At 32.1% G+C, this 27,449-nt stretch overlaps 3 protein-coding genes across 3 annotated transcripts; 1 reads left to right on the plus strand and 2 right to left on the minus strand.

The window, feature by feature from the left end:
- Positions 1 to 2,698: 2,698 nt before the first annotated feature.
- LOC109122790 (GATA transcription factor 12-like) lies at positions 2,699 to 3,931 on the minus strand. The gene is made up of 3 exons (XM_019220522.2): positions 3,719 to 3,931; positions 2,966 to 3,253; positions 2,699 to 2,869 (listed from the first exon to the last, which is right to left on the minus strand). The coding sequence occupies exons 1-3, from the start codon at positions 3,929 to 3,931 to the stop codon at positions 2,783 to 2,785; spliced, it is 588 nt and encodes a 195-aa protein (XP_019076067.2). The 3' UTR covers positions 2,699 to 2,782.
- Positions 3,932 to 7,394: 3,463 nt separating this feature from the next.
- On the plus strand, positions 7,395 to 10,183 carry LOC104879590 (putative GATA transcription factor 13). The gene is made up of 3 exons (XM_010653013.3): positions 7,395 to 7,604; positions 9,414 to 9,662; positions 9,758 to 10,183. The coding sequence occupies exons 1-3, from the start codon at positions 7,425 to 7,427 to the stop codon at positions 9,842 to 9,844; spliced, it is 516 nt and encodes a 171-aa protein (XP_010651315.1). The 5' UTR covers positions 7,395 to 7,424; the 3' UTR covers positions 9,845 to 10,183.
- Positions 10,184 to 19,656: 9,473 nt separating this feature from the next.
- On the minus strand, positions 19,657 to 27,118 carry LOC100263958 (zinc finger CCCH domain-containing protein 14). The gene is made up of 3 exons (XM_002285593.5): positions 26,758 to 27,118; positions 24,901 to 24,961; positions 19,657 to 20,677 (listed from the first exon to the last, which is right to left on the minus strand). The coding sequence occupies exons 1-3, from the start codon at positions 26,837 to 26,839 to the stop codon at positions 19,915 to 19,917; spliced, it is 906 nt and encodes a 301-aa protein (XP_002285629.1). The 5' UTR covers positions 26,840 to 27,118; the 3' UTR covers positions 19,657 to 19,914.
- Positions 27,119 to 27,449: the final 331 nt, after the last annotated feature.

The following is a 27,449-nucleotide window of genomic DNA, read 5'->3' on the forward strand; positions in this document are numbered from 1 at the left end:
AGGAAGATGCTGGTGAACTCGAGTTGATCTAATATTGGAAAATGGTTGATGCGCGCTGATAGAGAACGACAGTGCGCACTGGTACCGACATCAGAATGAAGTCGATGTGCTGTTGTAGTGAGATATAGAAGGTGAAAACGATGAAGAGATCCTCATCTCTTCTTCCGGAACTGTGCGCGATCACGAATATGGTGGAGATGAAGGAGATAATGAAGCCGATAACGAAGTGATCCCTCTCTGGTAGTGGTGTTGATGTCAAATTTAAACTTGACAATGGAGGTGTATGATGATCCCTCCAGTTGAAGACAAGATAAGGATAAAGACTGGTGAGCGCTGATCTGGAATGGCAGAAAAATCTCGCCAGAAAAGAATCGTGATGAAGGTGTGATCTCTTGTTCTCTCAGAAAAATGGATATCCAATGGAAAATGGTGATTCCATACTTGAATATGAAGATCCTGAAGGTCCAAAAATGGGTGTCTGATGATCCTTTCTCACTGTCGGTGGACTGCAATGGCTGTGATGAATATTGCTTTCCGATGACAATGAACTCTAATGGCTGTGATGAATATTGCTCTCCGATGACGATGAATTCTAATGGCGGTGATGACTCTCTATAAACGAACCAGCGAGCTTCAACGGTGGCGAACTACTCCGGCAGTGATGAACTCCACTGACGAACCAGCAAGCTTCAACAGTAGTGAACTACTTCGGCAATGAAGAACTCCATAGACGAACCAGCAAACTTCAACGGTGGTGAACTACACCGGCAGTTATGAACTTGCCTTTTTCAATGCAGAATTTGCTTTCCTCAAGAAAACGCCCAAAAGTCCTGCTGTCGGTGTTGTGGCTCCGTTTTATACCAGCATCAGAAGTCACTGGAACTCCAGCTGTCACTCATTCTCAGGCGTGGTGTGCATGTTCCCATGTTCACGTGTTCTTCACACCGAATCATCCCTTCTAGAGACTTCTCCAAAAAAGCTTCACCGAATACATGTTTTCATATATTCTTGAGACACGCCTACAGAAACTCCCACTTGGTGTGATGAAATTCCACTTTGAGTTTTTTTTTTTTTGTTTTTTGTTTTTTAATTGAAAGTAGATTTTATATAATTGAAAATTAAATTTTGTGTAATCAAGAGTAAAATTTATGTAAATTTAAAATTAAAAGTAAATTTAATATAATCAAAAATAAATTTTATATAAATTAAAATTAAAAGTAAACTTTGTGATTAAAAGCAAAAGAAAACTTTATGAATATATATCACATGCAATCAAATGTCGAAGTAGCCTACACATGATAAAAAAATGAAAAACGAAATCGATTCAATCTCAACTAAACCTAAAAGTATGATATAGAAAACAAAGTAAAATCGTAATGCACTAAAAAGGACTCAATCAAACAAAATCTTAAAATGTCAAAGGTCGTTAACAAATTGCAAAAAGGAACCCTATAAGTCCTCTAAGATATCTCAAAAGAAAATCCAAAGATAGTGATCAAACGAGTTACAATGGACCACCAAATGAAGACTCAAAAGAGGACCTTAAATATACTATGAGGTAGCAAATGATGAATTAAGGTAGACTTGGCCATTATATGCGAAGAAGACAAAATGGAGGGTTTACACATGCGCACTAGTGTACTCATCATGGAAACCACATCCTAAAGATCAAGACAAATCATTACTTCGATTAGGAAGTGACTACTACGTACAATCTTAAATAGATCACCTAAGTGCACTATAAATAGATTGATTATAAGATCTAGACATAAAATGGTATGCAATATTTGCCCTTATTAAAGGAAAAAAATTACTTCCCATAACAAGGATAATCAACCATCTAACAACCAAGTTATGCACATGTAACATAAACACATAGAAATGCTTTAGCAAACTTTTGTATCAATTATGTGTCAAGATAGGGAGCTAGAAGTGATATTTATAATCCATTAGATGGGAACACTATAGTGTTTCCCATATGAGACCCCTAGGCAATTAAATTGGATGCTATACATCTTTAATAGGATGATCTTAAATGCCAAAACCTCTATGAATATTTTTCTCTAATTTATGGCCTAAAAAATTATATAAAGTCATTATAGTAAGAAAATAATTATGACTCACTATCTAATTATGTCTCGTTGTCCCTTGTTTGGTTTCGTAAAGGAAAAAAAGGTTGTTTTTAAGGATATAACTTTATTTCAATTATAAAAACACCAATTGTGGAACTAATGTACAACTTATTACTCATCCAATATGATGATTTCATAGTTAATTTGTAATAGCAATTGCCAACCCATTTAGTAGGAAAAAAATCAAAATGTGAGTGGGACCCATATTTTGTTTGAATGAATTCCAAATTTTTCAAAAATTTTGCTCTTTTTCTAGAAGAAATGACAATTTTAAAAAACACCAACAAAATTAATTGAAATGAGTTCAAGTGATCAATTTCTTTCACTTCCTCCAAACCCCTCCATCCAAATTAAAGCTACTATTTCATTGCCTTACCAACACATGAGAGAAGCTTAGACAACAAGCAGTGCAAATAGAGCTGCAGATCTAGAAGTCCCCATAAAATGATTGTCATTTTGGCAAGACAAATACTCAGCAAATGTTCCAAAATTTGAAAGACCACAATGCTACAAATCTCAACATCTTTCAATGGTGATAAAAAAAAAATTAAAAAAAAAAAAAAAAAAGGAGCCCATTAGGCAGCAATCATCAAAACATATATAGGACATCTTGGCTTCTTTGGAAGATTTTTCTAGTTCCTAATCCCCCATTAGCTTCTCTTCTGATTGACAGATTCTTCAGCTCTCTTTCTCTCTCTTTCCTTTCTGTCCTTGATTCCACAAGCATTGCAAAGTGACTGAAAATAGCAAGAAGGAATTGAAAAGAGAAAGTACAGTTAAAAAGATGTTCCTATCTACTTATTCAGCACATATTCATGTTGTAAGAGATCTACCTTTGGACCTCCAGGCCCTCGCCGCCACATTGGTGTATCAGTTGTGTGGCAGTTTGCACACCGTCTAATTGGGATTGAAGAGTTATTGACTTGCATGACTTGCCATTCATAATAATCCTGACCTAAACTGCCTGGCTCGAGTTGACGACCTCTCAGAGGGTTGCCAAACACTGAATAGTTGTTCACTGGCGGCGGTGACACTGCAGTTGCAGAGGGAATGAAGCACTGGTTCAGGCAGTCATAGTAACCAGGAATGAGCAAGGAAGAACTGGGAAAATTGTTTGTTGCCTGCTGATGGAAAGTAGGGGAAAGAAGTAAGAAAAAAAAAAATACTAGTTAGGGGTCTTGGCTATTGAATGTATCAATAATTGGGATTCTTTCTATGTAACTCCACACATTAGTAATAAATTGATTTACATTTGACTACTCTATCTGCTAACAATTTCCTCAAAGATGTGGATGAATTATTGTCTTTCTTTTTTTTTTTTGCGGTTTTCAAGCAAAATTACATTTATTTTAATAGTCTAAATTGATTTTCATGAATACACTTTACTTAGAGGCATAAGTAGCATAGATTTGGATCAAAAAGAAAATAGCATGATCTTGAAAGCAATTCCAAGAAGGTAGCAAATATCTAACAATTAAAATGAACCCTTGATCATCATGTAAACAACTTCAAGACTCAAGCATTGATCCAAATGATTCTTGAACCATATATCTAGGGGCTTCAGGAAAAAAGTTAGAGAAGTATACCTGTGAATAAGAGGCATCAACATTTTGATAGTGATTTTGAGTTGTTAAAATGGGGACTTGTGGAGAATTCGAATGAGATTGCGCATTAGCAGTTGCATTGAACCCTAGACTCATATCTAGAGGTTCATTTTCAGCAATGTTGAGATCAAAGTCTCTGGTTTCTCGAGCAAGGTGTTTATTTTCAGAAGAATGAAGAGGCCACCTTGAATCCATTAGTGTTTTGGGAAGAAAACTATAACCAATGCAAATAAGAAGAACAAATGATTAGGTAAACACAAGTTTAGATGAAAGAAAAAGAAGAAGATGGGAAAAGAAAGATATATACATGTTAATTTGAAACGGTAATATTTATGAATGATGAGCTAGCTCCAACTTGATAAAGTATATTTTCCCTTTTTTCAAAAACAAAAATAAAAATAAAATAAAATAATAAATAAATAAATACACATTTAGCAATAGAGAGATAGGAAAAAAAGAAAGAAAGCAATGAATGAGGGATCGACAAACTAGCATTTCATCGTATATATCAAGGATTTAAAGATAACTATTTGTATATCTACAAAGTTTATAATAAAAAACACGCAATTCATCGGACATTGATCAATGAGATAACTATTTCTATAGCCATAAAGATGAACAGATTATATAAGTGAAAAAGAACCAAGGGAGAAACTAGTATGGTCATGCAACTATCTACCTAGGCATATGGATCAAAATAGAGTAAAAGAAATGAAATTAACCTCTCTTTAGGAAGATTTCCAAGATCTTGAAAAAGAACAATACTTATATATCGTTGGATAACACCTTTGAAAGAAAACAATTAGAAATCTTACTAGAGACTCATCCATCTATCAAGTAAAGAGGGATGAATTAAAGAAAAAAAAAGTTGCATTCCTAATGTGAAAAAAATGAACTCTTTTTCAATGGAGATAATCAAGATTAACTGCAGAAAAATCTATAGATTGATTGATCCCATTATCGGATATGGAACGATCTATCCATAGATCCATCTTCCTCTATTAAACGAAGCACATACTTAACAGAGAGGAAGATGTATGTCCAGCCAACTTTTGAATCAACTTAGTTGTGTGACAGGGAGGAGAGTGACAGGTCATATATATGATCTATGAGGTGGGGACATTGAATGGTGTGTCTCATATGAGATCCATAGGCAATTAAAGTGGATATGCAATATTTCTTTTTTAGGAGTTTCTTAGATGCAAGTACTTTAAGAATAGGCTTCTCTGCATTTATGGCACAATAAAAACTATAACAAATCAATACACACAAAAAAAAATTTGTGCTTCAGTATTTAATGACTTTTATATATTAAAATTGAGTGTATTGATAATTATCTAGATTTAATGAGAATTAGTATTTTGTTTGAACTTTATTTTTTAACGTTTTTGTTAGAGTTTGGTGACCCAAATCCATTTTGATATGACTCAAAAAGCTCTCGGTGCGACATATATGGTGAAACTAAATTTATTAGTTTTTTTGGATTTTGTGGTAGAAGTAGAGGGATTGGGTTATGGACCTTTTTTGTTAATTACTCTCCATATATATATAAATGCGATGATGCATAGGGTTTATGGTAATGATGTTTATGTCTATGTAATAGCCACTTTCATATCTCTCTTGTACCAATTTTTAACATAATAAATTTATGTGTTCTTATTCTGTTTTGTTTTTTATTGTCTATTCTCGTTATTTCATAATAACTTTCAATAGCATTTCCCCAATTAATCAAAATGTTTGCTTAGGATCTAGGCATAATAGATCCAATGGCTTAGAGGTTTAGATAATTTTGCAAAAACGGCACTCCAAAATCAAGACTTAGACAATGGTTTGAGGGCTTGTGTATAAACAAGGCATTGTGATTAATAAATTATGTCCTGCCCTTTAATGATGATTATTCTTAAGCTTTAACTTTCAATAGCATTTCCCCAATTAATCAAAATGTTTGCTTAGGATCTAGGCATAATAGATCCAATGGCTTAGAGGTTTAGATAATTTTGCAGAAACGGCACTCCAAAATCAAGACTTAGACAATGGTTTGAGGGCTTGTGTATAAACAAGGCATTGTGATTAATAAATTATGTCCTGCCCTTTAATGATGATTATTCTTAAGCTTAAACTCTTGTATTATATATAGAAGCTCATGTTATACAAAGTGATTTTCATCCGTACGTTACTAATTCTTTCTTTGTTTGTTTAAGCTACTTGATTCCATCTAGATTGATGATTTTCATGTCATCATAGTTAGAATACTATAGTACTTACAACCGTATCAAATTTGATGGTTTTCATTTCTATTAACCAATAAAATGAATTTGATCAAATTGTTAACAAATGTTTTAAATGAATAGTTACTTCCTATTAAACTACGATGATTATTGGTATATTAAATTTCATAAATGAAACTTGTTATCTAATAAATCACGATTCTTTTCTTAGACATTTATTTGATAATATTTCTATTTGGCCCTAATATTGAGAATATATTATTCATCATGACCTAGCCATTTAAGACCTTAAATTTCCGCTTAAACAAATATACCATTGTAATTTAAATTTTCATACATCTTTGACACAAAATAAAGTATCTCCACATAATAGGTTACAAATATGACCTCTCACCTTTTTCAATGATCATGCACAATTAGGTTGATTCAAGTGCCAATCATAAGTATCTTGATGTGTGCATACAAGTGAGATTGTCATCGTCTTTATTGGAGGAACTTATTTTTTCTTATGTTTAGAGGAAGATAGATATACTTGTATTTTATACTTGATCTTTAAAATGAATCCCTCTATAGATATTTCTACGATCGATCATGATTTTCTCTATCAAAATGATAAATTAATGTTTCTTTATACCAAGGAAATAAGTAGCTAATTCAACCATCTCTATGGGATATGATAATCAGAGAGGTTTACAATATGATTTTTGTTTTTGCTCTTTCACATGTGTTATATCTAATAGAATCCATGTGATGATTTCTCCATTTTGGCAACTCTCACAAAGAATAGGTTAATTTCATATGTTTTGGTTTTTTTTCAATCCATACACCTCAAATCCAAATACACACATCCTTGATTATGTCTTTTCTATTCAAGTAAATTCTTCAAATTAACAACATTTTATAAAAGCTACAAAATATATAAATATTTTTTTATTATAACATACAATAGATCATTAGTTGTGTAGCAATTCAAAGTAGAAATTGTTATTCTTTGTGTGTGTGTGTATATAAATGCATGTTTTATTGTTCTTTTTTCCCATTAGTTGATATCTAGGATGGAAAATTAGTTCAATTTTTTCTATTACCAAGTGATGATGTTAAAAAGGTGTCCCACTTGCAAACATAAATGGTGGGGGCCGTATGCAACATCTTTTTAATAGCTCAAACTTTTTGTATACATCTTCCATGAATTCCATTGAATGTGTTATTACATGTTGCTCTTATCTAATTACTTTTTCTTTTTATTTCTCTTTTCTTTTTTCCTTTGTCTTTTTCATAAAAGACAAAGCAACGGGTTGTGTCTGAGTTGGAGCTAAATCATAACTCTGACACAACCCTTTTCAAACTTGCATGTACAACGTTTTTAAATATTCTTCTATCTCCTCCCACCTTGCTCTTATCTATGTGTTACATCTATTCTTCTTATTTTGCTTGTTACAGTATTCTTCTGCAAAATATTCATGGATTCGAAGTTGCATCTTCAGGATGATGAAAAAGATGCAGGAAATGACTCATGTGACCCAAGTCTAAGGTTGGATACCTATGACAATGGGCCAGCCCAACCTCAACCAAATCCTCAACAGTACCCCCCTATTTCATCCCATGGTTCCTCTCAATACTTCCATCCTTCTTTCCCTCAGGTATATCTCACTACCCTTTACTTTTATATATATATATATAAAGCCCTTTGCAGGGTGTCATTTTTGAAGGGTACCCAAGAGAGTATCATTCCAGAGATTTTCACCTATATATATATATATCTATGAACGACCTTCGACTGATGTTAATTATGGTAGAATTGTTTCGTAGACAAATGATATATGATCTCTCTGAATTGCATTCAGCTTTGTGTTAATCCTTAATCAAAAAGTCTCCTGCCTTAATTTCCAGTGTCTTAGATTTTCTTGAAGATCCATTTCTAACTAAGCAATTGATGTTGTTAGTACTATCTTGAACCAAATGTTTATTTGCTTGTTTGGGGATTTTATTTAAGCTAGTATCGAATAATAATTTTAGCTCTTAGGTTATTTATGGAGGAATTGCACATTTCTCATACAATGATATTTGAATTTCTTTCCTTTGATGTCAATTCTTAATAATTTCCATGTATATTGGATTATTATTATTATTATTATAATTTTGTGAAAATCCAATTTTACTGCAACAACATTAAGTTTGTTTTGCTTGAAATTTTTCACTGAAAAATGTCTAAGTGAATCGATCCAAATCATTTGAACCTAATCAATTTTCCAATGTGATTTGTTTGATTATTTCTATATTATTTTTGTCAGTACTTTTTATTATTCTATATGATTTTGTCGTTTCCGTATTAAAATACATATGCGACAAAGGAAATCGGTTGTAACGAATAAACAATGATTAACGTAATAATATAATACATATACGACAAAGGAAATTAGTTATAGCAAATAAACAATAATTGACGCATTAATAATTTGTTTTTGACATTTTCTTTCCTTAAAAGTCTATTAAGAACAATTTTGTATAACGTCATATATTGCTTTTCGACTACTTTCTCCTTTTTTTTTTTTTTATGTGATATAGTTTCAAATTTACTATTCATTTTCAAACTAAAACTTATACAACATCCCCTTGTCTTGATCACATTAATTTAGCCTTTAGAGTTCCAATTTGAAGTTAATATATACAAGGTAAATTTTATTATGTTTTCTGATTTCATTCAATCTCACCTTAACTTTTAATTTTTAGTTTATTATACATCATTTCATGTATATTACTCTGAAAAGAAGTTAAATATAAATACTCTTAATTTTATAGATCTCATCACTTTATAGCCACTAAATTTGTCAAAGGAACATTCCAAAAAGCAAATTTTTTTTTTCATTAGTAAAAATAGAGTTGCACAAAGAGAATCCACAATCATTATTAAGTGAAATCATTGTTTTCTTATAAAGGTTATTTGATTAAAAGGGATGAAATAACTCTCAATTTATAAGTCTATGAGTGTGTTTAGTAATGATTTTAGGAAATGTTTATAATATTTTTAATACTTAAATAATAAAAATTTCGAAATGTTAAAAGGTTTATAAACGTTTTCAAAGTCACTACCAAATGGGTTTTAACTCTTCATCTTTTTTTATCTTTATTTTTATTTTTATTTTTTTGACAAAAATGCTCACTTTTTGCTTTGTAAAAATAATATTTTCTTTTAAAACCTAAATGTAAATAATGAAAATATTGAAAGACATTTATGTAAAAAAAATGAGTTGCTTTTCAAATTCAAACTTGAGAAGAGTTGTATTTACAAATATAGGGATAAAATCGTCATTTTTAACTAATTAATTCTTTTTATAAAGTATTTTGAAACAAAAATATAAGTTAATGCTTATTAGCTAATATATTCATACATATTTCATATTTTCTTAACAAGACCTGTTGTTTATTTGATTCTTGTTTCCGCTTGCTAGGCACCAAACACCTTCACTGGTCCTAAGTTTCTTGTTCCTGGCTATCTTGACCCCATGAACAACTGCTTCATTCCATCCCCCACTGCGCCTGTGCTGCCCTCCATGAATAGTTACCCTGTTGGTGGTTTGGGTCAAAACTATCATCCATATCAACATATGGATGCCAGTTCTTCTGACTCAACAAAAAGATGTGCTCACTGCAGAAGTGCTTATACCCCAATGTGGCGCCGAGGGCCACAAGGCCCCCGGGTAAATTCCTTAACACATGAATGCTGAATAAGTAGGTAGGACATCAGTTTAATTAGCTATAAATTCTCATTAATTTCCTTCCTGTTGTTTTTCAGTCCCTTTGCAATGCCTGCGGGCTCAGGAACAGAAAAGAAGAGGAGAGAAAGAAAGCCGAAGATCGGCTCAATCAGCCAAGAAACTAATGGGGGAGAGCTCTCTTCTAAATGAACCTAGATGTCATATGTTTTCAAGTAAGGAGGTTGAGGTTGAGGTTTGAGAATAAAGAGTCCTGGTCCATATTGGTGGCAATTTTAGGAGCAGTAGAGCAGTTGGCTCGAGATTGGTCGAACTTGAAGTGTGGTTCTTTTGTTTAGATGTCATTAATTTCTTTTCAGTTGGTTTACTTTCTATATGCAGTGTTGTTGAGTTGTACATAGACCATGTGTCTATGTACAAAGTTTCTGTTTGTGTTCTGCAGTAGTTTGGACATTGTTGGTCAATTATTAGAAAACTATAATCTATATGTTTATTTATTAGTTATCTATTATTCTCTACTCATCCACACTTTGCTTGGAGGTTATGGATTTATATTAGGCTAGTCTAATATGAGTTCGTGACTCAGGAATGGATTCGACGATCAGCATCACCATATATACTCTTTGCGGCCGCTTGAGCGGTTGAGCGATTAAAAAAATGGTGCTGTCTCTATATGTTCATGTCAAAGCTCCCAGCTTGAATTGTTTATGAATAAGAAAGCAAATCAAGTAGTAAGAGCAGTTTCCTCTTGTCATGTCTATATGAAGCACTACTGTCTATTATAAAATTTAGAAGTAAAAATCTATTTTGAAACTTTTCTTAAGTCACTTTCTTAATCAATGAGATATTTGCTATGATTACTCTTTTTGATTTGGAATTAGAATATTTTTTTATTATGACTATTTTGCATGATGAATTTGAACAACAAATTAATCTATATACATCAGTTGAGAGATTTACTATTTTAGGTAAAGAAGTTTCTCCTTGAAGAAATGTCTTTATATATCGTTTGAAGTAATCTCTTGGATAGTGATATGAAAGATGTGATACTTTTATAACCGATAACGGCTACTATAGATGTACGATAATTGTGTTTATCATAGAAAATTTCTAATGATTTTTATTTCTAGTTATATGTTGATGAAATGTCAATTATCAATGAGTATATGATGATATAAATAGGATGAAAGCTTACCTTAGTGGAGTATTTGGAACAAAGATCCTAGAGCTATATACAAAATATCTCTTCGATACAAAGATTAATATAGATTGAGATGTGGGTAAATTGTCGTTGTTATGGGAAAAAATGCATATTGAGAAAATGTTAGAGCATGTTAGTATGGAAAGATCGGGTATCTCATTAGCAACTCATATTAAATTTTGATAGATATTATCAACCAAACTAAAGAGGAGGTGAAGAAATGCAAACCAGTGTAGTAGGGATCATTATAAATAGTATTGTACTTTACAATCAGTCGAACATTTCACAAGCAATTAATATGGTGTATGGACATATAGATTTCCCTAGAAGGATTCACCAGTAGGAAGTGAAATAAATACTACAATACTTGCAAGGAACATTAGCTGGTTGTTAGATAGCGGGCTTAAAGTAGGAATTTTTCTTTTTCATTTTCCCTTTCAAATCTGCTGTTTATGCAGCAGAAGGTTTATGAGAACCAACAGGTTCTTAGGTTTGTTCAGTCATGGATAAATACAAGAAAGAGTAGTCTGAGTGTTGTCATGATTTCAATAAAAAAAACAAGGGAAATAGGAAAACTATCACTAATATTATCCATCTAATTCCCTTCATACCAAGAACCCTTTGAATAGGGTCACAAATGCATAAAAGGAAAGTGTTTCCCAAAAATGTAGAAAATTAATAAGACTAAAATATAGAAATATTTTACCCAGGGTTATGATAGAATTGGCAGAAGCTAATTCTAACATCCCTAGGCAAAGATATGGTTGTACAAAATATTGAGATTTCAGGGCCCTAAACAATGGGGTTGGTCCCAAAGAAAAGCATCACGGCAAAATGAGGAATGGATATATTTAGGTGGAGAGTCTTTTCTTTTGAAAGTTCTTAGAATAGAATACTACATGATAATGAGAAAAGGGCACGGGTAATATGAAAGAAAAGCACAAAAAAGAAAAAAAAAAAAAACGTTTCAAGAGAAAATCAAAAGTTCCCAAATAGAAAAAAAGGGAGAAAAAAAACAAAACAAAAAACAAAGGCAATGGTGGTCAAGCATTAGCCAATTCTTGATAACGTAATTTATTGGAATGCAATAATATTACTCTTAAATTTAAGGATGGACTATCCAAATGATGGCTCTTAGAGCAAATCTATAAGATGTGATGTAGAAGGAAATAGAAGGTCTAACTTATATATCCTCATTGGACATTAATTAGATGTTTGATGATACAATCAAAGATCGTGAATTCAAGTCAGTCATAGGAACATCATATTAGAGAAGGGATTGCTAAGGTATAATTGTAACGACCCGCTCCCAACCGTGTAGATATTGTCCGCTTTGGGCTCAAGGGGGCTCTTAAGGCTTTAAAACTCGTCTACTCGGTTAAGAGGAGTCTCTGCATCTATAGTGTCAGGAACTTTCTCCCCTATCCGATGTGGGACATCATAAACACCCCCCATACAGACACAACGTCCTCATTGTGTCCCATGGGATTGCGAGGTCAGACAAACACCCCTTACGGGGTCAAATAAACCCCCACACCGGGGTCGAGGATTGGCTCTGATACCATTTGTAACGACCCGCACCCAACCATGTAGATATTGTCCGCTTTGGGCCCGACGAGACCCTCACGTCTTTAAAACGCGTTTACTTGGTTAAGATGAGTCTCTACATATATAGCGCCAAAAACTTTCTCCCCTATCCGCTGTGGAACATCACAAACGCCCCCCCATGCAGTCACAATGTCCTCGTTGTGTCCCATGGGATTGCGGGGTCAAACAGACAAACACCCCTTATAGAGCCAAACAAACCCCCACACCGGGGTCAGTGATCGACTCTGATATCATTTGTAATGACCCGCTCCCAACCGTGTAGATATTGTCCGCTTTTGGCCCAAATGGGCCCTCACGGCTTTAAAGCGCGTTTACTTGGTTAAGAGGAGCCTCTACATATATAGCGTCAGGAACTTTCTCCCCTATCCGATGTGGGACATCACAACAATAATGTTGATCTTAAGTTTGAGAATAAGCCACCCAAATGATAGTTCTTAGAATAAACCTGAAAGGTGTGAGTTTCTATGTTTTTTCTTGTCCATACACCCACATGTAAGTGTACAACTCACATGCATGCATTCTTGATAATGTCTTTGCTCTCCTACACATTTTAATAGGTTCATATTAGGAATAATCATTTACGTGACATAATTATGTCAACATATATAACTTATTTAATAAATGGGTCAAGTTCAAGTTTGACTGTTTAACTTGTCTAATGTGTTTAACCCATTTATTTAACATATTTATCACTTATTTAACCTATATAAATTTATTTATTTATAATTTAAATTATAAAAATTAAAATATTTTAAATTATGAATATCATTATATTTTTAAAAAAAATTAAATAACAAAGGTCTCATTTGAATATACTTCTTATTTTATTTTTAAAAATAAAAAATAGAAATAATTTTAAATAAAAAGTAAAACCTTTTATACAAAAGGTATAAACATACCTTGAGTTCTTAAAAATTATTTTTTAAAATTTTTAAATTTGAGGTATTAAAAATACCTCAATTTTTATAAACCGTTTTTAAATATCATTATTTTTTCATATAAGCCTTTAAAAGTTCTTGTTACTATCATATTCTATTTTTACAAACAAGAAATTGGAAGTGTGTGTCCAAATGGATAGGAAGTGTATCCAAATGGATACCAAGTAAAATTTGATATAATTCACTATAAAGATTAAAAATATTTTATAATTAAAATATTAAATAAATATAAACACATATAAAATTAAAATTTGAATTGAAAAAATGAACTTAAAATTTTAAAACAACTAAGAAGAATTTTAAAAATAATATTTTTATAAATTGAGGATCCTAAGAAGATTAAACATGTCCTAGGCAAATTAATGAGCTAGAGTTTAATGAGTTAAAATTGTGTTACTAAATTATCTATGTTTTCACATAGAATCAACCCAAATCATTTATTAAATGGGTTATCTCATGTTATCCATGTATAAATAGATTTTGTTCAGTTCATAACATTTTGATATAATTAGTAAACAATCGTATTCAATCCATATATAAATTGTTTTTCAAAACTGTTTTAAAAAATGGTTACCAAACAACACCTTAATGTCTGATCTTCTCTCATACACATAATGGGCTTTGCAATACATAAGATAGAAAATTAGTTTAAATTTCACCCACTATAATACCATAAGATGAGAATTGGTGGGCCACCTCCTACCATACACATAGTGGGCTCTACACATAACATCTTTTTAAATGTTCAAAACTTTTTTTTTTAACACATCTTTCATGTTTTCCGTTCATGTTCCTGATGCATGGTGATATTTTGTAATTATTTATTCATTTTTAGTTTTCAGAAAAGACAAAATGTCGGGTTGTACTTGAGTTGGAGCAAGATCATGATTCTAACACTACCAACTTCAAATTTGCATCCATCCTATTTTCAAATATTCTCCTCTTTCCTCCCATCTCTACTCTATTTTATTTTGTTTGTTAATACTCATGGACTCAACCAAATCCTCCTTGACCCCACATTTCATCTCACAATTCCTCTCAAGAAAACTTTCATGCCTTTTGTACTCTTAAACATCTCTCTCTACCCTTTTCTTCTTGAAGCCTAGTGTGTGTATGCACTTCTAGATGATTGAATAAAATGCTAGAACATGTTAGGTTTGTGGGAGAAGCTGTTTGGAGGGTGTCATTTTTGAAAGTGCCCAAAAGAGTATTGTTTTCCAGAGAGATTTGTATATATATACTGTACAAAATGACATAGGGCTGATGTTAAATCTTAGTTTATTATGAACTATGCTCCTTTGAGAAGATAAAGATCATAAATCAATGCCTCTAATTTTGTAGAATCTCATACATCTTTCTTATCTTCTTCACAAATACTATTATTTATTTATTTCTTGTTTCTAATTTTTAGCAACAGGCACCAAATAGCTTTGTGGTTCCTCAGTTACTGGTTCCTGGCTATCTTGACTGCATATTCAAATGCTTCATTCCCTCTCCAACTTCACTTGCACTGCTCCCCATTAACAGTTACCTTGTTGGTGGTTTAGGCCAAAACTACTATCCATGCCAACGCATTGAAGCCAATTAATTCTTCAGACTCAACAAAAAGGTGTGCTTAATGCAAGACTACCAAATCAACCAAAGAATAAAACTAATTGAACCCATGAAATCCAAAGTAAGGTCATACAAGATTAAGGGTTTTGCTTGGACAAATGGTCCATTTTGAAAACCATGACCATCACATGTGCATACTTCTTGATATTTGTTAAAATATATTAACTATGCATTAAATTTAATGAGTAGAGGGCAATACCATATAAGCAAGCAGATGGGACAACTAAGATACTACATAGTTTCTCTTCTAATGAGATTGTATCTTCTTTTGAAAATGCCTTAATGAACATTCCATTTATGTTGATGACAGAATGTCCTCTTAAATTCGACTGACATTGTTTATATATTCAAAATAATTGACTTTCAGATAATTTTTATATGTCTATGCTAATCCTTTTAGATAATTCATCTGTATCTATAATAATCCTTTATTGAAATCTTTTTTTTATTCACTAGAAAACCATATTTGGTTAAAGAAATATAATTAGAGAAAAAAAAAATAAACCTTCTTTGTAGAACCTTGTTAACCATTTACTTTGATCATAAAGAAATTACCCCTTTTCCAACAATTCTACACTTTAGTAAACGAATTTCCAAGAGAAAATCCTAAACTACTTGGTTTGAGTTACAAAGTTTATTCTTAGGTAAGTTAGGCTCTTTGACACTAGGTCAAATGATAATGCATTATAATCACTCGAACATAATATAAATCATTACTTGCTAAAATTAATTCCTCATACAAAAATATAAAAGGATTTTCTTGCGTAGGCGATTATCGTGTTTTACTAGATCGTGTCAAATTGATATGAAACGTAACTGATAAATGGTTTTTCAAGTCAAAGTAAAGGCATAGGTAAAACCTATTTGAAATCATTTTTTACCTTGTTACTCTTTGTTCTCTCATATAAACCGCCTCTCTTACATAGCCTAACTCATTTCCTCCTCATTACAGATTGTTAATACACTAAAATAGTGTGTGCGTCTATCTCTTTCTTCTTTTGTTTTCTATTTATTTATCTATCTTTCCCCTTTATTTTCATGTTCAAGCTTAACTCTATATCTTTTTTTGAGTTTGTATAGGGTTGTTCTCGATGCCTTTTATATTGAAAGAAAAAAAGAAGGTATCTTTTGAATTGATTATTTCCATTGAGTTTATAGATGAAAGTTAATTTTTATGTAAATTGTTTTATTTCTATACATGAGCAAGGTTGGTTTATATATATATAAGGGAATTTTTTGGATTTATCATTTGCACTAATTTAGATTGAATGGGGAATTCTTTCCGCCTCCCCTTTTTCTCTTTGGATCTATATCTCTATTTCTAAGTATACAAGGAATTGATTGTGATATTTTTCACAAAGATGATAGATATTTGGATTGATTATTGCCTTGGTTTTTTTATCTTTCCTCCCTTTTTATGTTTGTAAATCTATATTTCTATTGTGTAAGTGTGCGAGGTTGATTGCAATGATTTTCACAAAAAGGAGGGACCTTTAGATTAATCATTTTTGTTGACCTCACAAACCAAAGCTGAATTTTATATACAAAGTTTTATTTATTTGTTTGTTAGGGTTGATGTATGCAGAGGATTTCTCACAAATAAGTTATTTAACAAATTATGTATTTTACCATAGCACTTGCATTCTTAATCATTATATATTAGTGATAATGTATTTGGGAGAAAAGGAGTTAGTAATATTAATAGTAATCTTCCTCTATGGTATAATGATATTTTTTTTCTACTCAATAATCTCTCTTATGACAACTCAACCTTAACTTTATTCTTAATGATTTTATCTCGGTGACAAGCATAAGCACGTATGATGATGATCATTTTTATTTATCTTCTTAGCAGATTATGAAACTTAAGAAGTGTGCAAGAATTTCCAAAAGGTTGAGGAGAAAAAGAGCAAAAACACATATAACAAGGCAATGCCAAGTAATAGGATGCGGAGCAACTAAGACTCCTATGTGGAGGAGAGGACCACAAGGCGCAAGTGTAAATTTCTTAATAATATCTTAATATTAACTTTTTATGGAAAAAGAAAAAAAAAAAGATTAAAATCATTACATGGCAAGAATGAGATCCCCAAATTCCTTCTCCAAATAGATACAACGATATAAATATTATGAATAATTACTGTTTATTGTTAATGTTTACTTGGAGAAAGAGTTTAGGGATCTCATTTGTCTTGCTTAGATTACTTAATTTATAAGTTATTTTTATTGGATGGAACTTGGAAAAGGCTAATTATGATACAATTTTAGTATAATTTGAGAAGTTATAATCGAAATTATAGGGAAAAGACTAGTTATAATGCAATTTCAGTCTAGTTTAAATCCAATCCAAATTATTTTAATAATCTATGTTAAAATTGTCAAGAGTTACTCTTGTATGAGTTTAGTGAAAAACATTACACATACAATATATAGAGATTATTTTATAAAGTGAATATTGGGGAGATGGAAAATAAGGTATTGATGTTAATATTAAAATTAAATTAAATAAGAACACCTTTTTATCTTAAATAGTAAAGATCACAAATGATAGGAATAATGATGATTTCAGAATTTAGTAATTAAAAAATCTCATCATTGTTTGCTCTTCTTGTAATAGTAGTTGAATATACATAAATATACTTATTATTTTGAAAATTATCATAGATTTTAAAAATAGTATTAAACCATATATATTTCTAATTCTAAATAAGAGCTCATTTGAGAATGATTCTAAAAGATTTAGAAGTAACTTTTAACATTTAAACATTTGGTTTATAAATTACTTTTAAAAATCTAAAAAATCGAGTAGTATTTAAACCCATTTAAAAGCGATTATGGTTAAAAAGTGTTTAGTTTATAAGACTTTTGTTAGTATTGCTTCTATTAAATATGCTTTTAAAAGTAATCATTTAAAACTCGTTTAAGAATGATTATTAAAGTGCTTTTAGTCTATAACATTTTTCTTATAAGTAGTATTTCAATTGGAAAAGTTTTTAAGTAGAAACGCTTATAGTTGTTTAGATATTTAAAAAACCAATATATATATATATATATATATATATATATATATATATATATATATATATATATATATATATATATATATATTAATAATTTTCTTGGTTGCATGTTATATGATAATATTCAAAAGTTTATTAACACCTTCAAGTATTAGAAAATATTTTTCGTCTTTTTAAAGCCACTTTCAAATGTACCCTAAATACGATTCTTCCAAAAATTAGAATCCGATCGATAGTGATTTTAAGAAATATTTTTAACATTTCTAATATTTGAAAATTTTTATTTTCCAAATATTAGAAATATTAGAAACATTTATTAAAATCATTTATCATAAAAGATAAAAATAATTACTCGCAAATGCAAACTTAAATTCCTTAACTTGGCCACCATTGTTGTTGTTACTTTAGTTTGGTTTATCTCTTCTATTTTATTATATATATTTATGTGTCTTTTTTCTAAAATTAATTACATTTAATTTAAACCTTTTTTCAGACTCTTTGCAACGCCTGTGGATTAAAGTATTGGCGACGCCAGCGGAAGGAGGGTGAAGCAAGGCCTTATCTTCTACCGGACCTCAACGAGCTTCCAGAGCTGGGACTGGACCTGGATCTCAATCAATTTCCTCAGCCATGAAAGCTCCTCCCCAAGCCATCAAACTTTTCTTTAAGAAAGGTTTTTTCTTTTACATTTTTGAATAAATGAATAGATGGCATAAATAAATGAGAATATTACCATTTTTGGTGACTCGAGTTACACCATTTTGAAATGCTTTATGCCAGAATTAGTGGTTACAATGTAAGGAAAAAAAATTAAAAAAAAAAATATATATATATATATATATATATATATATATATATTTAAAATTTATAAATTATTTTTATATATTTCTTTGAATTCATTTCACTTATTTTTCATTGTTACATAAAAGTTAAATAATTTTAGGTTATATTTGGTTCTTGAAAAATACTAAAGAAAGATAAAAAAAATATAAAAGAAAATGATTTTTTTTATGTTTGGTTGTCTTATGAAAAATATAAAAAAAAATCAAATATAATTAAAATTAATTAAAAACTTATGTATTTTTAAATTATTTAATTTTTATATTGATAAATTAAAATAAATAAAAAGAGTTTAAAATAATAAAAAAAATAATTTATTAACTTTTAATCTATTTTTTTTTATTTTCCTTCACTTTTTCTTTCCTTCTACTTTTCCTTTATATTTTCTTTCCCTTACATTTTCCTTCAAATTTTCAAGAACCAAACATAGCATTAAAATACATAAATTTTTAAGTAATTTTAATCATAGAAAAACATTTCCTTCAATATTTTTTTTTCTTTCCTAAATATCTTTTGATAACCAAACATAACCTTTTATCTTTCGTTTAATAGGTTAATGCGTTCTCATGGCTCAAATCTCATCAGGGCTAAATCCATTCTCAAGCCCGAATCTACCTAGTAGATTTTTCGAAATAAGCTTTTGTATGGGGTGTGGATGGTTTAGAGTCTATTTAACAATAAGTTGAATAAGCATTTATAATATAAAAGGTATTTTTGACCCAAACACACCCAAAAAGGACAATTACTTCAGCATCATATAGCAGAAGGTTCCGATAAAGATAGCTTTTAAGGAGGATTCTGTATCAAGGGCTGAATGGGTAAAGGAAAGAGCAAAAGATAAAATCAATAGACTCCCAAAATACATCAAAACCTAAACAACTCTTGATACTGCAATCCTCTGTCTATGTATCCGGAAAATCAGAACAAATAGAACACCTGAACACCCAACAACTAAAAGGCCATTGCAAAGAGTCAGTCCTAGCCGAAGGTAAGAGAAGAGGAGAGAGAGACATGGATCACATCCCTGCAGGTTTGCGTAACTCATCAGCTCCATGCGCAAAGTGACACCTCTCACCAAAGGTACATGACCCCTTCGTGAAGTTCTCGCAGAGCTTAGTCTTGAAGTTGTTTGCTGCAGCAGAGGCTTGCATTGCTGGGTTCCTCATGGGAGGCCCAGAGGCTGAGCTGATGTTCACAATGAGTTCACGAACCATGGCGCTGGCTTGCTTGATCTGATCAAATGTGCCCTCTAGTTCAATGTTCCTCAAGTTTGGATCTGAATCATGGTCCTTTATGGATAATTTGGCTCCAGTCAGGCGACAGATTTGCTTTGAGTTCACCCCACTTTTCCCAATGATGGCTCCAGCCAGTGAAGCATCAACACTGATTTTAGCAGTGGCAGAGGCTCCAAAACTAGCTGCTGCAGCAAGGCCAGGTGGGGGTGGCTCAAGCCTGCCAGCCAGCCTGCCTGATCCCATGCCACGATGATCTTCATGATGGGATGGAAGTGTTGGCTTCCCAAGCTCCCACTCACCATGGGCGAAATGGCATTTATCCCCAAACTTACAGCCTTCAGCCGAGTTGTATTTGTTGCACAAGCGGGTCTTCACAGCTGGTGGAGATGAACCATCTGGGAAAGAAGGGGGCACTGCAGGATTTCTTGCAGGTGGTGCAAGAGGTGTGTTTCCCCCAAGATTAACCATCTGAGACACTGCTTTAATGCCACCAGGAACATAATGCAAGAAGTGGCATCCCTCACCAAATGGGCACCCAGAAGTGCTGCACATCAATCAGAACCAAATGCATCAGGGCAAAAAGGAAACAGATAGAACAAAAATAAAAAGATACAACTGGTACCAGTGAAATCAATACAGTATAATAGCATGGATTGGTTTTATGTCCTTAAGACAATAAATACTCCTAACCAATCAAAAAACTAAGCTCTAGATGGATTTCAAAACAGTAAGCTAGTCAAACAGGAACATGCCCGATGGGCTTCATGGGGCATATCTGGACTAAGAAAACCACATTTGTTATTTTCATTTTCAGATTAAGATGAACAAATAAAAAGTCGGGAAAAAAAAAGAAAAAAAAATCAGCCCTATCATAGAAAACATAATAGAGAAAACAGAAATAGCTTTAGTGTATTATGTGATAGAGATAAATAATACTGAATTTCTATTCCCATAAGAAAATCCTTGTTATTGAGCCAAACAAAATCAATGTTCATTTAATCAAGAATGAAAGCTAAGATACTAAAAATGAAGTATTATTCTCAGCCTGATTTATTCATCTGTGTAATTACTCAAGTATTTAATATTCAAGTATTTGGGCACATGAAATAATCTAGAGCACCAAAGGACAAGAACTTGGGTTACCATCATCCAGATCAGTTAATTTAGGCTACACCTAGTCAAATGTAGATAGAATGACTGAATCAACTCCAAATATTTGAGAGAAAGACTGAATTCACAAGATAAGGAGAGGACTAGTGCTCATGATTTTGTGGAAGAAAACAACCCTCTGACTCACTAAAAATTGCACAATAGATTACACATCTCAATAGAATATACAAGCACATTAGCGATAATGCCTTGCAGAATATGTTTCCACACAATGAGCACATACTGTGATCCCTTGTCAATGCAGTGTAAACAAAGCTTTATGCTTGCATAAGCTTAAAGTTCTCTAGTTGCAAACATAATAAAGCTAGCTTCAGATCATGGAGGCAAGTCTGGAATGCAATGCACATGGAAATAAATGTAATCATAAAGCCTACATAAGAAAAACCAGAAATGCAAATGAATAAAACCTCCCAGCAAATCAACCACCTAAGAAGCAAGAAATCTTCCACATAAGCCAAGCAGTATTCTCTTAACAGGTTTGAGGGCCAAATCAAAACACATTTGAACTACTAACGTAGGATTATACTCCCCATGTCAACCTTTTTATTGGTCCCACTTTTCATTTTTCAATATTCTCCAAACATTTGTCTCCTTGGCAAAGGATGACCTCTTTGAATGCATAATGCTACAGCATCAGGTATCTCATAAATTCAGAAATGTCATTTCCAGGTTGACAATTAACTAGCATTTGTCCTCCATCTGTTGGCATCTAGATTTCTAGAGCAAGAACCAACTGAAGTTGGATTTAATATCTATCTGAATAATATTCCTAATACTTCTTGCTTTTATCTGGATAGAAATGTTGGCATGCATATGACAAGAAAGTAGTCAGAAGGTTCTAAAAACTATAAAAAGTAGTTGGCAGGCATCTGAAATTAGGAAACCTCTCTTATCACTGTATAGAAGGGTTGGTCCTTCCATAAAAATCATCGCGTTAACAAATCCTTGGGCTGCCAATGTTAAGAATTCCCCTCTGGCTACTTGTTAGTCCTAGTGTCACAAACAATTGCATTGTATATGTTCTGATCCTACTTATCTTGAAACTTTTTTAGTCCAAAGATATTTACTGTAGTTCATTCCTACCATTAACCAATACTCTAGTTTTTTTTTTGGACAAAAACCCATTTAACAAACTAACAACATGATTGTAGAAGCCTTTCTGGCTTCCCATAAAACATTCAGTTGGTTCATCCAAAATCAATGAAAAGACACAGATGATCAATGCCAACCAACACATAACATCATGCAGAACAAAATCAACTTCTGTATCCCATATTTTCTTGATAGGTACTGCTCTAGAGTACATATTTGAGTTTATATCAAAGCATCTATCCCAGGTTCCAACGTTCCACATAAGCTCATTTGGAATCAAATCAACCTCTCTCCATTTCTCACGTGTTATTGCCTTGTTGACATATGTGAAGTTATATCTTATCTGTTCATTGTTGTTTCTTCTTTAAACAGCATCATAATATATTTTGGAGACTATAGCATTCATGGTCAATCCCCATCACATGAAGCCAAACAATTTGTATGCTCTTGTTCCATATTTTCGTTAAATTATTAAACCAAAGATCTATTGCATGTCTATTAGGCCTCAGAAGATGATCCAATTCATCAGTTTTACGTGTTATAAATAGGTATTAAACTATGTTATTCACCTAATTTTGCATGAGCCAACAAGCTGCAATCTGGTTGAATCTGTTTTGATATCATATTAATAAGCACCTCACAAATGTGGTCACAAATCAGGTTATGTAGGTAGCATACAAGGATTACTCAAGAAGAAGATAAAGAAAAAAAAACCACCTCCTAGCTTAAAGGAGTAAGAATTCTAAGAAACTCTTCCACAACCAAAAAACCTACCTGAACATATGTAAGATATATCATGTTGGGAAAAAAAAAAAAAAAAAATTCCACTTCAGTTCAAACAATTACAATATGGCAATTGAAACAGAGAGGCAAACAAACAATGAGAAATTCTTTTGATAGGCAAAAAGCGAATACATTAATGTACCAATGAAAGGGTAAAGCCTAGTTAAAGAAAAACAGAGTAAAAATTTTAAATAAACAACACACAGACACAGAGAGCCAACTCCTCAAGCCATCCCCCAATCTTGTCCACGGGATCAAATGAAGACAAAATTCCACAAGGAGGACCCAAGAGCAAAACCATGACTACAGAAAAAAAAAAAAAAAACTTTTAAACAAGGTACCTCCAACCCCTTTAAAAGCTTGACTTCCTACCAAATACACCAAAATGTCACAAAACAAAACTGCCCTCCAAAATTCCCTCCTCTTCCCCACAAAAGGATATGGAAAATAAGCCTTCTTTTTTAAAATGACAGGAAGCACTTCAACACTCCATACGACTTTCATCTCAAGAAGCATTAAAACTGAACAATTTTAAAAGTTTATATATGACAATAAGTTTCAAGTTCCTATGCATGTACCGGATACCCATGAATCCTCATTTTCCAACCAACTAGATGTTGCATAGGTATAGAAAATATGGGAGGACAATTTAGAAAATGAATTTTCAAAAATATGAATAAAAACCATAATGTTGTAGCAAACTAGATATAATCACTAAAAATGATTGCTCTTTAATCAGATAGAGCGTAGAAAAATGATCAGAATGAAACTAACTTAAATAGCTTAATTCAAAATATCCAAAACTCTTAAATCTATTTGAAAAACGGATAGATTGCAACTGAAGCAATTAAATCAGTGGGAGAAATTCTGTACAAGGTTACATGAGATAAATACTAGCAGAATGAAGCATTTTTAATGCTTGACACACATTTCACTGCAACTAACTGAAGCAAAACCTACCAAACAAACAAAATGTGGGACAAAAACTAATTGTTTATCAATTCAAGCAGGAACTGAAAATAACATATGACATGATAAATTTAAGACCTTTAAAAGGGCTAAATCACTCCCTCAACTGAATCCAGGTTTTACAAATACAGTTTGATCCAATAGAATCTTGAATGACAAAGTAAAGCACATGAAAAGTAATAAAAACGAAAGCCACAGAGAAAAAAGCCTGCCTATACTATTTAGCATAACAAATAAGTTATGATCCTTATATCATAGAAAAGTTTTTAAAGGCAAAAGGATTTCCTGAGTTACAACTACAGCTCTGCAAGTGGCAAATCCAACTGTACGCTTGTGAATCAACCATTTCTGTCCAATAGTCTTTGTTTACATGATTATAATAAAATGAATAACCTGTACCACAACTTTAGATGCCAATTCATTAGTCCAGATCACACTGCCTTTGGTTGCAGATATCATACAAAAACATTGCATAAAACCATTATATTCTCATTTGTCAACAAGTTTGCCCGGCAAGTTGTTAGTCCAATGTACTCTTGTGAATCAACCATTTCTGTTCAATAGTCTTGGTTATCATGATTAGAACAAAGAGTATGACCTGTATCACAGCTTTAAATACCCAATTCATTAGTCTTGATCACAATGATTTACTTAAAAAAAAATTATATACAATAATTTTCCTTAAGATTATAAACATTAGCAATACATAAATTGAGATTGGAATATTTATTTTAGACAGGTTAAGATTTGAACCTGAAAAACTTTGTGCATGGCTTCGATTTGCTTCCTATACCAGATGAAAAGGACTCCATTTCTGTTGCAGCACATTAATTAATTTTCCTCAGTTAAAATTTCAGTGGGTTATTAATGTTGGAACTTTAAATAATATCCAAAGGTTATCATTTATTATCACTATAAACAACTAAGCCAGTTCAGAAAAATATAAACTATAAATTTGCATTTGATTGAAATAAAAGCCCAAATGAGCGAATGATAGCCTGTTTACTTGCTAAGAAACAAGAAGAAACGAAAATGAAAAGAAAAGAAAATTTGAAAAGTTATGTTTTTCTTTGTCTAGGATCCCAAGAAAACAAAATAATAAACTGGACTAAACCTTGTATAGTTACTCTTCTGAGTAAAGTTGAAATTTTTGTTTTATTAAGAAATTAGGGATTAAAAGAACAAGAAAAAGGTAAACCTTCAACTTTCTTTTCTTTTCCTCAGCTTTCTCAACAATTAAAGAGATAATAAGTACATACTTTCTTGCACAACAAAACCAAAAAGTACTACAAGATAAAAATTATGGAAAAAAAATTAGTGTTAAAAGGTAGAACCTCTATATACCCATCACCTCTTTCTTTATAATTATACATCTCATTCAGAATAATTCTTTCACAGACAATTATCTCCCATCCATTTCAAACATTTCTTGTCAAAATGGAGCCAAATCATGAGTCAATAGCAAAACACCAACATTTTCAATGATATGATTTGAGGAATACCCATTAACAAAAGGCATAACCATAACTCAAAATACGAAAATGCACTGACTGATGTGGTTTCCCCACAACAAAATTGACATTACTCAATATGCGAGAATGCACTGCCTAATGTGGTTTCCCCATATCAAAATTTGGGTGCTCCTATAAAATGTGGAACAAGAATCATATATGGAAAACACCAGAAACAGGTATGAGACCAAGAAAGTCAAAGTAAAGCACAAGAATCATATAAAAGAGCTATCACCATTAAAAAAATAAATACAGAAAATCAAATTTTATTTACAATCCAATGCAAAAACAAGCCTCTGTCCCAAACTAAGATATCAAAAGGTACAGTAATTTAAAACCCAACTGAAACAACAATTTGTGAAGAAAACGTATGATATCTGTTAAGAACTCCATAAACATGTCTGAAAATTTTATAGGAGATTTCTAACAGGGAAAAGTTCAAACTCCATTAGGATACTAGAAACTAGCTTACCTTACATATTTATTGATGAGAAAGCTGACTTAAAGAAAAGATAGAAAGTAACAAATCCAATTTACTCTATTGCTTTGGTTTCAAACCCAATAACCCAACTAGCTTAACTATTTTTATTAGAATCAACTAAGGAGGTGCGGTATTATGGCAGTTGGCCTCCTTAAAAGCACAACCATTCCTTTGGCACCTGAGAAAACAGGGAAAAAAATCCCTCACTGTTCCAATGAAGGCTTCTCTTTTCTATTTTCGTTTTCAAACTTTTGATTTCTCTATCTTTCTCAGTAACATATAAGCTCATGGCAGTTGCTAAAAGAGAGTGCCCTTTAACCTTTTAAAACAATCATTTCCCCCTTCTAAAACATTCATTTCTTTTGTTTTACTAACTATTCTCAGCAATCTAAGATTCAAACAAAGCAAACAAAAATGCCAAGTTACCAAAGCCCTAGCTTCACCATATACAACCCTGCTTTTTTTCTCATATAAATATGTCCCTAAGTCTTACAACTCTTTTTTTCCAACATTTTCTTAGTGTCCAAACGGAGATACAGACAAACCAAAATCCAATAAAAAGATAGCTAACAGAGAAAACTTGAAGAATTTAATCACAAAAGCAATGCGCGTACGAACCTTGCTTGGATTTCTTGAATCCCCCATTTCCATTCAAAGTACCCTCTTGCCTCCCTCTCTTGCGAGCACCTCCAAGCTCCATAGCTACCACCAACGATCAGATCGAAAAAATCGAACAATGGAAAGAAACAACTAGAAAATGAAAGAAAACTCTAGGGAAAAAAAAAATCACAAAACCAAGATGAATGAATCAAATAGGTCGAGAAACAGTGAGAAAATCTCACAAAAAGAGAGAGCAAGAACCCTAGAGAGAAAGAGAGAGAGTACAAGGCGGATTTGAAAATTAGGTTTAAATGCAGTTGATAGTTGATGGTTTTCACGTGCTACAAGTGGGTGATGTTATCAATCGTGTCATCACCGCTGCTCTCTGAATCAAAAGATCTACAGGTTATTGAGCTAGAAATAATAGGCCCATGGGCTCACTGGTTGTTTTGTTGTTTATATAGAAGAGATTCACGGGCCTCCTTGGGCCTCTGTTAAGCCAAAAATTATGGCCCTTTTGGTTGTGGATGCTAGAATGAGATCTATTGGGCTTAGAGAGCCCTCTAGTGAGCCTAAGCGCATGGGTCATTTGTTCTGGCCCAAGACAACATTTTTTTTTTAATTAAGTAAAAAAGTAGAACTTTTTTCTAGAAATGAAAAACAAATTGTTAAGGATATTTTGAGTCTTCCCACTTAGCTCAAATTAATTA

The sequence above is a fragment of the Vitis vinifera genome, chromosome 6 (genome assembly GCF_030704535.1).
Source record: "Vitis vinifera cultivar Pinot Noir 40024 chromosome 6, ASM3070453v1".
Taxonomy (NCBI): Eukaryota; Viridiplantae; Streptophyta; class Magnoliopsida; order Vitales; family Vitaceae; genus Vitis; species Vitis vinifera.